The sequence below is a fragment of the Mus musculus genome, chromosome 2, assembly GCF_000001635.26.
Source record: "Mus musculus strain C57BL/6J chromosome 2, GRCm38.p6 C57BL/6J".
In the NCBI taxonomy this organism is placed as follows: domain Eukaryota; kingdom Metazoa; phylum Chordata; class Mammalia; order Rodentia; family Muridae; genus Mus; species Mus musculus.
Genome location: NC_000068.7, coordinates 121,137,292 through 121,149,598, shown reverse-complemented (window position 1 = coordinate 121,149,598; position 12,307 = coordinate 121,137,292). Strand labels below are relative to the sequence as shown.

The 12,307-nt window shown below is 43.9% G+C and overlaps 2 protein-coding genes across 17 annotated transcripts in view; one reads left to right on the top strand and one right to left on the bottom strand.

Moving 5' to 3' along the window:
* Adal (adenosine deaminase-like) overlaps window positions 1–9,555 on the bottom strand; it is a 19,397-nt gene extending 9,842 nt beyond the window's left edge. Inside the window, exons 1-7 of one of the 16 annotated variants that reach the window (XM_030252179.1) lie at window positions 8,933–9,019; window positions 7,296–7,506; window positions 6,945–7,075; window positions 6,390–6,450; window positions 4,823–4,910; window positions 3,479–3,566; window positions 1,277–1,358 (exon numbers count right to left, since the gene is read on the bottom strand). In XM_030252179.1, coding sequence (XP_030108039.1) covers window positions 1,277–1,356 — 80 coding nt within the window. In that variant the 5' untranslated portion in view covers window positions 1,357–1,358; window positions 3,479–3,566; window positions 4,823–4,910; ... (2 more) ...; window positions 7,296–7,506; window positions 8,933–9,019. Of the gene's footprint in view, window positions 1–1,276; window positions 1,359–3,478; window positions 3,567–4,822; window positions 4,911–6,376; window positions 6,451–6,944; window positions 7,076–7,295; window positions 7,507–8,277; window positions 8,816–8,932 lie in introns of those variants that run through there. The other 15 variants (XM_006500351.3, XM_030252181.1, XM_006500352.3 and 12 more) reach the window with 15 other exon arrangements.
* On the top strand, window positions 8,901–12,307 carry Lcmt2 (leucine carboxyl methyltransferase 2). Its single transcript, NM_177846.3, has one exon. It carries the CDS (start codon window positions 8,999–9,001, stop codon window positions 11,057–11,059), a length of 2,061 nt encoding a protein of 686 aa, NP_808514.2. The 5' UTR covers window positions 8,901–8,998; the 3' UTR covers window positions 11,060–12,307.

The following is a 12,307-nucleotide window of genomic DNA, read 5'->3' as shown; positions in this document are numbered from 1 at the left end:
CTGGTATCCAGTCTTCAAATTTCTAATTATCTCACTTTTTTTTTTCATATCTTTGGTTGTATGTGTGTGTATATTTTTTTATTTTAGCTTTAGTTTTAATCAGGATCTAAATGAAGTCTGTACTTTTTGTTAGTCATTGTATTCATACCTTTTTTAATGTGTATTTTATGCATGGGTGTGCACATGCTCATTTGTAGGAAAGCAAGTACAGGCATGGTGTGCATTTTTAGCTTGTGAAAGTCAGAAGACAACTGGATATGGGTTCTCAAGGACCTTTTGTCTATGAAAGAGTCTTATTGCCTGGAACTGTATGTAGTTTTTTTGTTTAAAAAAAAAAAAAGGTTCTTTCTCCTCAAAGCTTCTCAGTCTGGATTTGTTGCATCCCTATTTTAAAATGCTCTCTGGTATTTTTTATAAAGAAATAATTGGACTGACTCTAGAAGCTTAATTATATCAGATTTAGTTTTTGGCAAGAATAAATAGGTGATGAAGCATCATGGCACATGCCATAATCTCAGCACGTGGGAGGTAAAGGCAGGAGGATCAGGAGTTCAAGGACAACCTTGTCTATAGAGCAAGTTCCAGGCCCATCTGGGTTACTTGACCCTGTCTCAAAAGACAGAAACACCATCAGAAGGCTGACTTTGTTCAAAGAACTGGAGATATAGTAGTGAATCAACAACAAGGGCTCATTTCTCTGAACTTCCACTCCAGTCAAAGGGTGTGTGTACTTCACAACAATACAAATTAATGCCATAGAGGACCATGGGTGAGAAGGGGATTTGGGGGCCAGAAGCATGCTGGATAGATTGGTCAAGATGGCCTCCTTGAGGAAACAACAGCCAAATTGAGCTATGCCAGGACCTGGTGGGAGGCATAAGTGCCTGTAAGTGCAAGGCACTGAGATGGATAGTTTTAGCCTATAGGAGAGAGAGTAAGCTAATATGGACTAAGAGGAGTGAGTGGGTTAGGCGGTGTTTGAAGAAAGGCAGCCAGATCATCTGGGTCTATGCAGGTAGCTCTAAAAAGTCCACTTCAGCTTAACAGCAGTGAGAAGCCATACTCAACTTGAGCAAAAATACTAGAATTTGACTGCCAGATGACTAAATTCAGTATTGTGTTCTCATCTTAAGCAACAGGGTCCTTGAGTCTATTTATTTGTATTGTAGGTAAAAATCAGATAATAGTTGATTTAAAAAAAATTCATCTTACCTTTATAAGATATCACATTCTGTTTTTTAAAAGGGTAACTGTTACTGATATACCATCATCTTACCTAACATCAATATCTAAGTTTTCCTGTTTGCATTGTTTTATGCCTTCAAGGACGGATTCCACGTAAGTCTTCCTAGTCATTCCTTGAAAGAACACAGAGGAGCACATGTAAAGACATTATCACCTATTAACCCTTCCAGCAGCATCACTGAATGAATGTCCCTGTATGCCATGCTAGGGCCTGGCTCGAGAGGAATGAGCATGACCTTTAGAGAAACATTTACAAGCGTTTTATCTTGTGGGAATGTGCACATGCACAGGTGTGCATAAGTATCCAGAGAGCCCAGAAGAGGCCTGGACCCAGAGTTAGCCATCTGATATGGGCGCTGAGAACCAAACTGGCTCACTGCAAGAGGGATTTTTTTTTCCTCTTCTCTAAACTAGAAAAAAAAATCCTGTTAAGTAAAAACATCTTTTTATTTATTTGGTTTTTTTGAAATGGTCTTTGTAGACCAGGCTGGTCTCTAAAATAAAGGTCTTCCTGCCTCGGTCCTCCAAATGCCAAGATTAAGATAGTACCACCATGCTGGCTCTTAATTACTTATTTTTAAAAAAATTTTATTAGATATTAATTACTTATTTTTTAAGTTAAAAATTACTATTATATAAGAAACATGTTATAGCACACATGTAGAGGTCAGAGGACAAAGATTAGTTTTCTTTCTTCTTTCTCTCATTCTTTCTTGCCATCCCAAATGCTGCCAGCTCCCCCCATAGAGCCCCTCTCCCCAAGGTTAATTTCCCCATGGGACTGTATTGCCTGTCATTTGGTATTTTTTTTCATTTTCTGTCTTTCATTACTTTTATGTTTGCTTATGAACATTTTTATAAACCACTTATTGTCCCTAAAGTTGATTTTGGTTTTTCTTCAATGTGACTGAAATGCAGTCATCATTAACTGTTGTGACATCACGTAATGGTGGGTTACTCTGAAGAGGTAGATGCTGAGGATCTCAAGTTTGAACCCAGCCTGGGCCACATCTTTTAGGGAATACGACTGTGACTCAGTGGCAGAGCATTTGCCTAGCAAACATGATGTTTTAGGGTCAGTCTACAGGGCCACAGACAAAGAATATTATACTAAAACGTTTCTCCTCGGGGGGCCAGCAAGACGGCTCAGGATTTAAGAGCCTATCTGGACTTAAGGGCCAGTTTGGTTCTTAGCACCTATACCAGGTGGCTAACCACAAGTGTAACTCCAGCTCCAGGCCTCGCCTGGATGAAAAACACAGAACAACAATCAGCAAGCTGCCCAGCCCCAGGGCGGACACACAACATTCTGATTTTAAACATCACGGGTGGGAGGCTCCATGCCTAGCCTGATAAAGCAAGCGCTCCTGAAAGTTCTATAAAATTCCTACAAACCATGCCCAGTTCAACTCTGTCCCCAGAGGGCTTAGCTTGTTTCTAACCTAATATTCCCAGTCCCTAAAGAGTCTCTGAGTATCAGACTTTCCAGTGACTGCCATTCAGTGACATTATTCACAAGGCAGGAACAAAGCAAAGGCAATATCCTTTGTGTCTATGTGCCTAAACATTCAGAGGGTGTTTGTGTGTATATGCAAATCTGTGTGGAGGCCAGAGAACAACCTGTTGTGGGTTCGTTTGGTGCTTTTATGTATTCAAATACTAAGCACTGGCCCCAAGATCTGGTCACAGTCCCAATGAACAGATTCTCACGTGTCAAACAATGTAAGATCTTTGCTCACCTATCCATTCTGACTGGTTAAATAAGGGAAGCTACAGCCAATTACTGGGGAGAATAGAGGTAGGTGGGATTTTTGGAAAGAAGAAGAGTGGCAAGTTGTCTCCATTAGACTCGATGGACTAGGAGTCCATGGCTGTGTGAAATGCCCCCTAAGGACAGATTGCTGGAGCAGAAAGAACCCAGGCAAGACTCAAACAGCAAGTACTCAGGGAATGCGGCTGGATATTAGCTAGTCTGGCATATAAAATATAGATTAGGGGTAATTTGCCAGTAATTGTTCTGAGGCTGATTAAATAGTTTAGATTAAATTAATCTAATCGATGGTCTTCCTCTGGTGCCATTCACCTTGCCTTTTTTTGCGGGGGAGGCAGTGTTTCAAGACAGGGTTTCTCTGTGTAGCCCTGGCTGTCCTGGAACTCACTCTGTAGACCAGGCTGGCCTCAAACTCAGAAATCTGCCTACAAGGACATTCACTCAGGACTAGTTAAATGTTACCAGTAGCATTTTCTTCTCTGGGAGTGCTCCTCAGCTCCAGGTACTTGACACCATCATCTGCAAATTCCTTAATGACGTCTTTTGTGACCTGATAATAAAGGCAATACATACAATGTTGACAATGCTATAGGAAGGTGACCAATGGACCGGCCAAGTGCTACAGCTTCCTTTTTATCTAATTTCATTGGCAAAGCCTGTTGGAAACCTCCCAGGTAGTAGGGACTGCCTGCTTTTTCCATTCCTAGTACAGACTATGTCAGTTTGACAACAGTTTCCATGACCCCATTCCCTTCATATCAGCCGCTCTTCTCTTTGCCTCCTTTCCTTTCCTTTCCTTTCCTTTCCTTTCCTTTCCTTTCCTTTCCTTTCCTTTCCTTTCCTTTCCTTTCCTTCCCTTCCCTTCCCTTCCCTTCCCTTCCCTTCCCTTCCCTTCCCTTTCCTTCCCTTCCCTTCCCTTCCCTTCCCTTCCCTACCCTTCCCTCTCTTTCCCTCTCTTCTCTTCTCTTCTCTCTCCTCTCCTCTCCTCTCCTCTCCTCTCCTCTCCTCTCCTCTCCTCTCCTCTCCTCTCTCCTCTCCTCTCCTCTCCTCTCTTCTCTTCTCTTTTTTGAGACAGAGTCTCAGATATTCTAGGTGGGCCCTAAACTTACCTGATCTTACTATGCAGCCCTGGCTGGCCTGAAACTTATCACATAGACCAGGCTGACCTCAAACTCATAGAGATCCATCTGCCTCTGCTCCTCGAATACCAGGAATAAAAGTCTAGGCCACCACATATGGCCCTTGTAGAGCATCTTATTTTTCATCCATATTCCAGTCCTGACTCTTTCATATCATAAATAGGTGATCTTGACCATGGTTTACATGAACCCCATGTCTTAGTTAGGGTTTCTATTGCTTTGATAAAACACTGTGACTAAATGCAACTTGGGGATAAAAGGGTTTATTTAAGTTTACAACTGTCAACTCATGCTCCATCACTGAGAGAAGTCCAGCTGGGAACCTGGAGGCAGGAACCTGGAGGCAGGCAGAAACTAAGCAGAAGCCATGGAGTTCTGCCTACTGGCTTGCTTCTCAAGGTTTGCTCAGCAGGGGTACACTGTCCATGGCAGGCTAGGTCCTGCCACAGGAATAATTAACCGAAAACTAATCCAGTAGACTTGCCTACAGACCAATCTTATGGAGGCATTTTATCAATGAAGACTCCCTTTTGCTGTGTCTGTCGAGGTTTGTGTCAAGTTGACAAAACCCAGCCAGGATGACCCACAATCTCACTTCTATAGCAAGTGATCTCTTAGTCTTATAGATAGATGTTCATGTCATATACGACTACTTCACTGTTATCACCTGTGGATGCTTGTGCCAGCAGCACTAAGCCAAATGCATAGAATCTTTATGTCTCATCTCATTTAAGAGCTTTCCACCAGCTTTCAATCTGAAACAAAATGAAAGCAGGTAAACAAAGCATTACTCTACTCATAGCAGATCAAGCTCTTAAAACCTAGAATTTCATTCTCTTCCCCGTAATATCCACTAATAAAGTAAGATCTAAGCTCTTGTAGCACACAGTGTTCCCTGGCATCTGCCAAGCAGATAATGAGAGTGCATCATTTTGGATGCCTATAAATCCTTCTCTCTGCATCCAACAGAGAGCTTCTCGAAGTCCATGGCTCCATCTACTGACAAAGCCCCAGAAGCAGGGGCTGTGTCTAGGTCTCTTTATGTCCCCTTGGTAAAGTGACTGATACATTGGAAATACATACTTAACTTTTGATGAACAGATTATTTTTTTAATGACAATTCTTTTAAAAATCAGTGTAAGACATTGGCCTAAGAGCTAATTAAAGTCTGTTGTTTAAAAAAATGAAGTGAGGAAATTATTAAATTATCAAAGTTAACTCTTCTCTATAAGGAAATCAATACAATGAACATGCTTATTCCAAGGAGGGAAAAAACTTACTACTTCAAAGTTAACTCTGCAGAACACAGATACATATACATATACATTTTTGGGCGGGGGGCAGACAGGGGACATGTAGGTGTGGTAAGAATCAAACCAAACCCAGGGTCTCCTTGATTTTGTGGTCCTTTTTAAGTGCTGGATTACAGGGATTTGTCACAGTTTTCCTTACTGACCTGGGCATGGTGGTGAACACCTGAATCCCAGCATTTGAAAGGTGGAGACAGGAAGACTAGGAATGCAAAGCCAGCCTCAACTACAGAGAAAATATGAGACCGGTCTAGGCTCCATGAAAAAGAAGAGAGAGAGGAACAGATAAGAAATATGCCTATCTGAGGACAAATATTTCTCTTTTGTGAAAATTTATTTTGTATGCACAAATGTTTTTCCCTGCACATATGTCTGTGCACCACGTGTGTGCAGTGCTGAAGAGGTCAGAAGAGGACCAGGTCAGATGCCTAGAACTGGAGTTACAGAGGGGTCCCAATACCATGTAGTTGCTGGGAATCAAACCCAGGTCCTCTGCAAGAGCAACCAGTGCTCTTAACCACTGAGCATCTCTCCAGCTCCCAACTATTTCTTATGACATGTCCTACATGGAAATCAGGGTCAGGCTCTCCTGCCTTTCTCCTCCCCGTTCAATACAATGCTGACCTTGGTTCTTCTCTCACTCCCTTCCTTTCCCTTCCACCCGCTTCCTCTTTTTTTAAGACAACAACAGACTTTACATTAGCTCTTAGGCCAATGTCTTACACTGACTTTTCAAAGAGTTGTCATGAAAAAAAATCTGTAAATTAATAGAAAAAGAAAGGAAAAAATAAAGAGGGGGAAGGAAGTGGGGGGAAAGAGCAAGCATCTCCATCAGAGCGTGGATGAAAGCCAAAGGACATGCGCAAGGTGAGCTGTGCACTGCTGTGGAAAGTCACGCCATTTTAACCTGCCTCTGTGTCTCACCATCAGGATGTCCTCAGCACTAGTAGTAAGCTGATGTATAACTTGGAACATCTGGAAACATCTACAAATGAAAAAAAAAATGTCTTAACACACTTCCCTCATCAAAACCTGTTACTCAAGAAAAACCCTCAGAATGGAATTAATTAGTAAATTTGAGGTTAATAGTAAGTATATATTTAAATTTACAAAGAACTATAGGATACACCTTTTTTCAAAATTACATTGATCTAGAAAGACAATTTAATAGCTAAAATAAGATATTACTTATTTATATTGAAAAGTATGAAACAGCCATTCCTATTCTTTAATCCTGCCAGGACTAGCAAATAGAGAAAAATCAATCTGTCTTTATTTTCAAATCTAAGGAACAACTCAATATGACAAACAATATAAATCATTAAACATACTGTCAGTCTGACAGTTGGAAAAGCACTGTGAGTTAGGTTATATATTTTATGCCAGATGTCTACCCTATCTAAGTATTAAAATCTGATTCTTATATATTATAATCCCAAAATACAGCCACAAAAAATTCCCACAACCTCCCAAACTCACTCTTGTAAAGTCCTTTTCTTCCCCTTGTCAATCATGGTCATGTGACCATGAACGTTAAGATGTGGCTTCTTGGCTATCAGTTTCTTCATGGTACTGGAACTAATGGAGCCATTCAAGTGGGCATGGAGCTCCTAACACAAGAGGACAATCAGTTCACAAGAGTCCACGAGATCCAGAGCCCCATACATCAGGCCCTGGTGGCCTGGTTCCTAGTTGTAGTTTATACTAGGCCAGCTACTTGGTTCAGCTATACCCACTCTACAATTTCTACCCATAAGCTTTACTTCTCTTTTGTGGAAAACAATACAAAAGCCATTATACAGTAACAAGAACTCTGTAGTTAATTCTTACCACTTTTGGTAATTGCAGATAAAAGTCTGTCTTCCCAGGCCACTGCTGTCCGGCCTCCATCACTTCAGTAGAAGGAAAAGTTTCTCTTTGCTCTTATTCTCGGCTTGGACGATAAACTTATCAAAGTGGGAATCTCTGAGGTGCTGGACTTCCTTCAGATTGCCATTTTAAACAAGACTTGCACTATGTGTGGCTCTGGGATCACTTTCACCTACAATAACAAATGTAACTATTTTCAGATCTAACATGCAAACAGAAACACAGTCACTGCTGATATCTTCTTTTTACACCTCCCAAGCCCCCTCAACCCCCTGCTCCCACTAACTTAAGTTAAGCAAAGCTAACTTAGGTGTGTCTGCAATGGGGAAATGACTAGTAAAAAAAAAAAAGAACAAGAAAAAAAAAAACACCCGAAAACTAAAAATCCAGCGTTCGTCTGTCCCTTTAACTCTGGGCTCCTTTAATCTACTGCGTAGGTCAGGTTAGCTTACACATGTAGCACGAATTTGCTTTTACAAGAAAACATGTTATTTCATATTTACGTCGCACAAACACTTTCCTTAAATGGGTTGGGTCTGTCAGGCGAAAATCCTGTCTCTGGATGGAGGGTAGTATTTGCTGCCTCCTGTCTCTGATCCTTCTGGTCGACTAGATGCCTTTATTAACATATCTTGCACGCACTGAATCATTCTGCCACACAATCTGCTCTTCTAAGACCACTAACGAGTTCCTAACCCTAAAACATTTTCCAATAACCAAATCTTCATAGAAAATTTTTCTTGATCCAGTTGGACTCCAGAACTCATACTCTCAGCCGTTACATACTACTGCTCTGAGTTAACCATTCTTCAAGTCTTTCTATTTCCTTTCCTAATCCAAGCAGACACTAAATTAGTAAATGATGAAGTTTCTACGCATCTCTGGGAGTGCTTTCTTACTGGTATCTCCTAAGCATCAAATGTAGAAACTTTAAAAGTCCAACCTGGGTTGCTTCCTTTAAACAACAACGCCACAGGGAATAATCACATCTCTTCTATAGCGATTTTCAGCAGACATACTCAATACCACATACGAATCACAGAATCTTGGAAGTGGAGGGGAGTGTCATTTTTACATGCTGAATACTTACTCACTGTAGACCTAGCACAGAATTTAGACTACATGAGAATAAACAGCACGTACAGGGGCAGTGGGTTAATAATAATCAGTAATTATCCGTAAAGGTCTCTTTCTTCACTTTCCATATGGCCTAATTTAAGATCTAAATGAGTTCTCCCTCGCAACGAGAACACTCAATAAAGGAGCAACTGTTACTTTTGTGCAAGGACCAATCTACTCTGGATTGCTTAAGATCCGAGGTGCTGGTCCTCTTTTGCCGGACCAAACCGGTATCAGGTCGTCAGCCTCCGATTCACCTAAAAATGTTCTCAAATAAGAGGATCTACACAAGTTTTTTTTTTCCCTGCAGAAAATGCCTGTACAAAGAGGTAACTTGAGCTCTCCAAGCGCTAGCTGTTACCGAAGCAGCTGGCGTGTTCCCAGGAAAACGTAATTTGGAAAGGGGGGGTGGGGGGGGGGAAGGTCAAAAAACCTCTCGCGGGTTTTGGCAGAGAGCGGTCTTCTCGGAAGTGACGCACCCAGAAGCGGATGAGCGGGAGCTCGGTAAGTGTTCTGTGTGCAGTATTGCTGAGCACCTTCTCGTCATGGGCCCGCGAGGCCGCCAGCGCCGGGCGGGAACGGTCCAGAGCACCAACGACAGCAGCTCCCTCAGCAAACGATCGCTTGCCGCACACGGATACGTGCGCGACCCCTTTGCGGCGCTGCTGGTCCCGGGACCCGTGCGGCGCACGCCGCTTATCCACCGCGGCTATTACGTGCGCGCGCGCGCCGTGCGTCACTGCGTGCGCGCCTTCCTCGAACTCACTAGCGCGCTCCCGTCCCGGACCAGAGCCCAGATCCTGTCCTTGGGCTCAGGCTCCGACTCGCTTTATTTTCGTCTGAAAGCGGCGGGCCTCCTGGCCCGAGCTGCCGTCTGGGAGGTGGACTTCCCGGACGTGTCTCGGCTCAAGGCGGAGAGGATCGAGGAGACCCCGGAGCTGCGTGCGCAGACCGGTCCTTTCAAGATCGGGGACTCGGCGTCATCTCTGTGCTTCGAGAGCGCGGACTACCGCATCCTGGGCGCGGACCTGCGGGAGCTCCAGCGATTAGGAGAGGCCCTGGATGGCGCCGGCCTGGACGCCACCTCTCCCACGCTGCTCCTGGCCGAGGCGGTGCTGACCTACTTGGAGCCCTCCAGTGCCACAGCCCTCATTGCCTGGGCCGCCCAGCGTTTCCCCGACGCCCTTTTCGTGATCTATGAGCAGATGCAGCCGGGGGATGCCTTTGGGCAGATCATGCTGCAGCACTTTCAGCGGTTGCATTCACCCTTGCATGGCCTGGAGCTGTTTCCCGTCGTGAAGGCCCAGCGCCAGCGCTTCCTTCAAGCTGGCTGGACTGCCTGCAGCGCCCTGGACCTGAACGAGTTCTATCGCCGCCTTCTCTCGGCAGAAGAGCGCCAGCGGGTTGAGACGCTTGAACCCTTTGATGAATATGAGGAGTGGCATCTGAAGTGTTCACATTATTTCATCCTGGCAGCATCTAGGGGAGACATTCTGTCAGAAACTCCAGTGTTTGAGCCCTCAGAGGCTTCTTTTCAGATAGATCCTGCCTCGCCTTCAGGGTTTCTTTCTGCCAGAGTAGTCACTAGTGACCACCAGCACTCAAGCCTGAAGCGATATGGCCACGCCTCTGCCCTCTTGAGCCCTGGCGTTATTTTCAGTGCAGGAGGCTTTGGAGAACAAGAGGGACGACACTGCCGAGTGAGCAGGTTTCACGTGCTCTCCAGATCCTGTGACTCGGAATGGGAAGGCTGCCAAATAAGTACCTTGGGGACTGAAGGCCAGTGGGATGGACGCCTTTATCACACCATGACAAGGCTTTCTGATACTCGGGTTCTGGTTCTTGGAGGAAGACTCTCCCCAGTAAGTCCAGCCTCTGGGGCTCTCCAACTTGATTTATACAAAAGTAAGGATAATTGCTCTGAGGGCCAAAATGTAACAGTAACGAAGGCTGCCTTGGAAGAAGGTTCAGTGTTGTCATGTTGGCGGCATTCAACAACGGAAGTATACTATCAGAATCAAAGATACTTATTTGTGTATGGTGGCCGAAGTGTGGCTGAACCTGTACTAAGTGACTGTCGTTTTCTACATGTAGAGACAATGGCTTGGGTCAGAATCCCAGTACAAGGCGCATCACCCGAAGGTCGGCATTCCCATAGCGCCTGCAGTTGGCAAGGGGGAGCACTTATCGCTGGAGGTCTTGGGGCTTCTGAGGAACTGTTGAGCTCTGTACTCTTTCTCAAACCAGTGTCCTCTGGATTCCTCTGGGAATCAATAGATATCCAGCCCTCCATTACCCCAAGGTACTCTCACACGGCTCATGTGTTTAATGGAAAGCTGCTTCTGGTTGGAGGGGTCTGGATTCATTCCTCCTCAGTTCCTGGAGTGACTGTTATCTGTTTGACTACAGGGTTGAGCTCTGAATATCAGATTGACACAGCGTCTGTGCCATGGCCATTAATGCTGCACAACCACAGCAGCGCCCTCCTTCCTGAAGAGCAGCAGCTCCTGCTTATTGGAGGTGGAGGGAACTGCTTTTCCTTTGGTACTTATTTCAACCCCCACACAGTGGCATTAGACCTTTCTTCCTTACGTTCAGGGCAATAAAGAATGGACTTGATATATTTAGGACCTAAGGGTGAATTTGTTGTATTGCCACACTCCCAACACACACACCTTTCTTCCTTACCACACCATTGAGCAGAGACCATAAAAATGATGATTAAAATACAGACCAGCAGTAAGTATAAAAATAAAGCATCAAAAGAGTGGCATACATCCTAGGGGCCTCAGCATCATGTGAAGAGTTTTCTGGGGTTCTATCAGTTTTCCAGTCTCAGCTCTAACAAGGAACCAGCACAACTCCTAGGTCTGAGGACCTATTATTTATTGAGTCACAACAACCTTTAGCCTAAGTAAAAAAAACAAAAACGAAAAACATTCCCAAACCTGGGTCTGTGACCTAGATTATATTTTGGAAAAAGTTTCACACAGGTCATGGTAAAAATCCACAGCTGAGTATAGTTCAGGAATGTAGTGTTGACCTGTTGGCTATGGGCAAACAGTCTAAAATGAACACTGCAGTTTAAAGACTCGTGCTTTTAGTTTGAACACTGAACTTTAACAGTGAGAAAAAGTACAACTTAGATATTATGCTTTTGATCACTTTTTTGCTAATGTTTTATATTTATCTAGCTTTATAAGTGCTAATAAACCAGACATTTAATGCCTTAATTTTGTACCTTCTATAATGAATAATGTTTGTTCCTGTCAGCCGGACACTGTTCTAAACCCCCAAGCAGCTTAGATAGGCAGCATCAGTCCACAAGTCAGATAAGTACTGTACTATGCTAAACTATACTATATACAAGTACTATAAGAAGGGGATGTGTGTTGGGGGGGGCTGGGGAGCAGGAAGTGAGCCACAGTAGTTGTGCTTTTCCTCTGTCAGTCTACAGGTTGATATTGTGCATTCTACCAAAGCCATAGGCGCTGGCATGTAACCTATGTGGTAAGATAGAACACTAATACTACATTGCTGCATTGCTTAAGGTTTTAGGAGTTGTTCCTTTTCCTTGCCCTCTTAAGAGTTGTGCTGGCTCCTTGTTAGAGCTGAGCTGCATTACGCAATATACTTTTAATTACTTTTCTTGCTTTACTGTGAAGAAATAACATGACCGGGCTGGTGAGATGGCTCAGTGGGTAAGAGCACCCGACTGCTCTTCTGAAGGTCCAGAGTTCAAATCCCAGCAACCACATGGTGGCTCACAACCATCCCTAACAAGATCTGGCGCCCTCTTCTGGAGTGTCTGAAGACAGCTACAGTGTACTTACATATAATAAATAAATAAATCT